The 5,338-nt window shown below is 42.4% G+C and overlaps 1 protein-coding gene across 8 annotated transcripts in view; it reads right to left on the reverse strand.

Annotated features, from left to right (window-relative positions):
* Positions 1 to 5,338, reverse strand: part of LOC102672458 (LIM domain-binding protein 2) — a 143,859-nt gene that overhangs the window by 75,191 nt on the left and 63,330 nt on the right. For 4 of the 8 annotated variants that reach the window (XM_031513697.1, XM_031513695.1, XM_031513694.1 and 1 more), the window contains exon 1: positions 5,120 to 5,332. The exons of the other annotated variants lie outside the window; for them this stretch is intronic. In XM_031513697.1, coding sequence (XP_031369557.1) covers positions 5,120 to 5,307 — 188 coding nt within the window. In that variant the 5' untranslated portion in view covers positions 5,308 to 5,332. Of the gene's footprint in view, positions 1 to 5,119; positions 5,333 to 5,338 lie in introns of those variants that run through there. 8 annotated transcript variants of the gene reach the window in all.

Below are 5,338 nucleotides of genomic sequence, written 5' to 3' on the forward strand. Positions count from 1 at the left end.
TTTATCGAGCTATGAAATTGTTATCGCTCGGATCCACGAAGACGATAATCGATTTCAGCCTGTCGACGAGATACTTCTAACTATTATTACATTCGAAATTCTTTTAATCGATTCAATTTTCGGGAATATCGTAATTAAATTCCCCAAGGTATTTATCGTACGAAATATTCTAGTTACGATATTTCTTTCTAAACTAGTGATTTTTCCATCCTAAATAATCTCATAGATTATTTTCTCAAAGAGATAAGAAGTTACGTCGATTGCGTTAAAAACATTTATATATATATATATATACATAACTTTCATTAATATACATGAAAATTAAAAATTAGAGGAAACGTATATATTTATTTATTTTATCAGAAACAACGAAGAATCAATTTACGCACACACATACACACAAAGTCAACAATTTGAACATGTGGAAACAATTAGAAATATAAATATAACTAATAAATTAGAAAACACAAAGACAAAGAAAAAGAACAAAATTCAAAATAACACCCAAGTTATCTTTCAAATCCTCGATTAATCATTTGAAGGAGCGAAATACGTCGAAACGAAGAAACGATAAAGATTGAGAGACACTGAGCTAGAAAAAATCACGTTCAACGACGCGGTCCAAAATTTGCCAAATTTCACCTGTCCCGCCTCGACACACCTGTATCGACGACGTTCCTAGGTAAGCCATGACTCAGGAAGGCCTCTTGCTCATTGTCACCTTGTCAGCTTCTTGCGTTCCTGTTCCACCACCTCCTCCTCCTCCTCCTCCTCCATTCTCTTTACGCGCGCACACTCGTCCGAGAGGCTCGAGTGTATACGTGTATACGTATATACCTGAACCGGGATTAGGTTTATCTGCTTGCTGGGGCCGGCTCCTCGGCTTTGAAAGTAATTGGAAGGGACGGAAGACGCTACCGCGTGAATGATTGAGCGCGGCGGGGTTAATCGAGTGCGTGGAAAAGCTTGATGCATTCGATAGCCAACCTGCCTGCCTGCTTACCTCCACGACCTGGAGGAGCGTGAATTAGATTGCATCCGATTCAGACCCTCCTCCTAACCGACTAGTAGTAAACTCTCCGCATTAAACATCCGATTTAATAATCGGATATCGGAGTCGAGAGACCCAGGTATAACTCTCTTTCTTTTATCACGTTATAATCGATCAATTTTGGAAAGATAAAGATTGAGAAGCACGACTCGATAATCTTTTCGAAAAGAGTCGATAATTTCGATATTTTGATATATCAATCGTGTGACAGCTTCGACGAAGTTTCTAGCAGTATTGGAGGAAAATTGCATTCAATAAAGTATCGAGACGATTATAATAAGAGGAGAGGGTGTTTCGTTTACATATACGTATACACGTATTCCAACCTTTTCAGGCTCGCCTTGAACCTGGCTGGTCGTACGAACAGTTTCACGTGAAACTGGAACCGACCGACGATACGGCTTGATACGCTACCTGCGCACGGCTTTATGCACTCTCCTCGCGTATCTCCTCGCGTGCCTCGCCTCGTGGAACGAGCCTTCCCTCTTTCCACGCCTCTGCTCCTCTTTGTCATCCACCGATTTACGCGAATCCGCCCGCGAAAACCATAGTTTCATCGTTGGGAGGGAAACTGTCCTTCGACTTGTTCGCTATCCTCAGGTTCCTAAAGGTTTGGATTTTTCTCGTGGAGAAATTTGACCGTGATACATTTGCATTTTAGGAAATGTTGAGAGATCTTGGAACGGTCTGGCGATTCTCAACATCTTTCGAGAGTTTGCCAATTGTGCGCGATTCTCGCAAAGAAGGAGGCATTCGTGAAAGAAGAATTTCTTAGAAGGTAGTTCAATTGATAACGGATACTTTATTCGTTCGAATATATCTGAATTATTTAATTCGAGTGGTAATGATCGTTCTAATAAAAGCGTATTAATTTTTTCAATTTCCTCTATCCTACCAGAGGAAAAAGGAAAATGATTTTTCTTCATCGATTTATCGTAAAAAGAGAGTTATAAAGAAAGGAATTAAAAAAACTCTGTAATGGTTGAAATTTTTCGACACCGAACGAGAAATAAATTTTTTCTTTTTCGACGAGGGGAGAGAGGAAATAACGTTTAGAAATTTGCAAAATTACCAGGGGCTCTTAACCAGCCAAGGTGCTGATTCAGTTTGTCGCGAAGCGATCAAGGTCCTTCTTATCCTACCGAGAGGCCGCGATAAGATAAGCCCACCGACGACGTTCGACTTCCGATCAAGCTCGAACTTCTCTCCGCTCGTTCGAAGCGTTCCTTCTCGTTCCAACGCTTCCCCCCTCCCCCTTTCTTCGCGCGATTTATTTTAATAAGGGAGAGGGGGAAAAAAAATTAAGGAAAAGAAAAATTAAATATTCTTGCAAATAATCCCAGCTCCCCGATGCGTTGTAAACGACATCGTAAAGACCTTAAACACTGTAGACCTGTGTCTTTAATACCCACGAGGGACCGAGAATTTCATACTTGAATAAAATGGCCCGAGGAAATCCTTCGTAAAACTTCTATTCCTTTATTTCGAACTTTTACTATACGGTCAAGGGGGGGAGAGTTGGGGGAAGAAAACCGAAGAACGGAAGAATTGTGAGGAATCTTTGGAGTCCAATGGCGGTGTGGCCATGCCTCCAAGTTTAAACGCTGCACAACAACGGGCTTAGAGTCTAACATTGGAATCCATGTAAATTGTTCTTACGATATTTGTTGTTATAAATTTTATATTTTTCAGGGAGGCGTGTTCAGAAGAACGTTTCAATCCGATCGATTCAAAACTTTTAAAATTATTATTATACGAATACGAATTTTGGCATTCTTTTCATCGTTTTCAACTTTATTTCTAATCATTTATGATACAGAATATTTAAAGATGCATCAGGGGGCCGATAGTTTTAAATAATCGAAAATTTATACGGAATATCTATGCCCGAAAACGAAATTTTTATTAAAGCATAACAAGATGGATGAGTGTATCGATAAAAAGAACCAAGTACAAAATAAATGCATAAAATATTGCGTGTGAAACTATATATACTAATTTAAATAATTATTATCTATTACTAATTATATTGTTACTAAGATCTCAACGTAATTATATTTAATATAACTTGATTGATTTTCCAACATCACTAAACATTAACAAAGAGATCCAGCACACTTGGACGGAAAAATGCACGTGCACTCCTTCGAAATCGAACTTTATATCCCAATATAAACCAGCTTTGATACAGCAAACACGCTCGAATCATTGATATCGTGGTGTACAAATACGGGGAATACGACGATTTGAGACAATCGAGAACCCCACACGCGCATTTATTCACAAAGGGAATCAATGTAGACGATCTTGAAGCAATAAAAAGGAAGAAAAAGAAAAAAAAAAAAAAGAGAAAGAAAAAAAAGGTTGTTGAACGAAGCAGTGCGAATGTAGCAGCGTGGAACGCGTATGATAATGAACCCTCGCGATTACCAGACAGGGCCAGCGAGCAGGGAGATGATGTCGAGCCGATAGAGACGTCCAGACCGGATACAAGGAAGGTCGAAGGAGAAGAGGCGGATAATCGTCACCGTGGAAGCTATGCAACCGGCTATCGGTTCCTGGCAGGCCCTCCACCTATCTGGCCCTCCTCTCTGCAGACTTTAGAAAGGAAGTCGCGTTCCTCTACGCGTACACCTGCGCAAAAGGGTACCTCCCACCTGCGAGCCACCTGAAATTGCGGATAGAACAGCGTCCCAGACGCTTCCAGGCCCACCTGACTCGCGGACGTGCTCGTTTGTCCAAGATAATTGGCCGATCGATTCGGCTTCGAGCATTGCCTTTTCGAAACGACGTGCAAACGACGGAGTATGTAACGTTGGTTGGGAGAAGGGCGTCGATATAATGGCCAGTTTGACTTGCATTGACGCCACTAATTTCCTTAGCGTTTTAAACGTAACCATGGAGAGTTTTACTTAGACTTGATATCTATAAGGAAAAAAGTGGAATTTCGTTGAGACTTGTCACAATTTCGAATTATACGAAATTCTCGGGAAGAAGATTCTGTTCCTCGAAGATGAAAGACACGAAAGGGACGTTTGTCAACAAAGAGAATCGATTATTTAATTTTCGAAGACTATTTATACACGCGGCTACATTTCGTGATACGTTCGACCGCGCAACGGTCACCAGGAAGATCCTAGCCTAGCCGTGATAACGGATTCTTCGAGTATACTGTTACTACGCTCGAGAGAGAAAGAGAGAGAGAGAGAGAGAGATGGCGAGAGACCGGCGAACGAACGATTGGCACGAAACGAAGTATCGAGCCGTAAAGTTCGAATGCAGACACTGGATGGATACTTTAATTATTTCGGATCAAAAACTTATTTTCTTTCTTTCTCGATACGTGTTGAAAGTTTCGAATAGAGAAAAGATTTAAAAGAGGCCAAGATAGGCTGGATCGAATGCGCGGGGATCGCAGCCAACCTTGCTATCGAATAGGAAGTTTCTCGGGCCACGCGATACAACATCCTTTTTCAGCAAGTTCGCGTGACCCTTCTTTCGAAAGAAAGCACACACCGCGGTAACCTGTTAGTCGATCAGGTGAGCTGTGCTTCGCGTGACGAAAAATTGTTACAGTCGATTCGAACCACGGATTATTTATTTATATCGCGCACCATCGATACGCCATAATCGAGGCGAGATTTATCCTTCTTCCCTAATTTTCTCGATGTAAACGGAGAATCATCGAGTGCGTTTTCCTTGAGTCGTCGATTTAGAAAAAAAAAAAAAAAGAGAGAGAAAAATATATCGAGAACGAGAGTTATCGGAAATCACGGCATAGTAATACGAAATTCGCGCAGAGATAAGAGAGGCTGCACGTGTGTACGCAAACAATCAAAGTTCAAATCAACGAGAAAAATCAAAGATCGCACGAAGAGAGAGAGAGAGAAAAAAAACTTCCTGACGGCTTGTCAAACATTCCATCCATTCGCAACGAACGATAGGCGTGGAAGACGTGCGAGAGAGAGAAAGAGAGAGACAGAGAGAGAGCGGACCTTTGCACCCTCGCGCGCGAACGATCGATCGTAACCGATTCGTAAACCTCGTGATTGTGTTTGCGTCATTTACCTGAAGTAATGCGATCCAAAGGGAGAGCAGTAAAAGGGGTCGTTGTGCATATGCGGTTGTCCGGGCACTCCGGGTCCCTGAGGATGAGCGTGAGGCCCCATCGGGCCGGTTGGTCCTGGTCCGCACATGCCGGGCGCGGCTTGGGGCTGCATACCGGCCGGGCCCATCATACCGGCGGCTGGGCCCATGGGATGCGGACCGGGGTGATGAGGCGAGCCG

Source organism: Apis dorsata, unplaced genomic scaffold, assembly GCF_000469605.1.
Source record: "Apis dorsata unplaced genomic scaffold, Apis dorsata 1.3 scaffold_696, whole genome shotgun sequence".
NCBI lineage: Eukaryota > Metazoa > Arthropoda > Insecta > Hymenoptera > Apidae > Apis > Apis dorsata.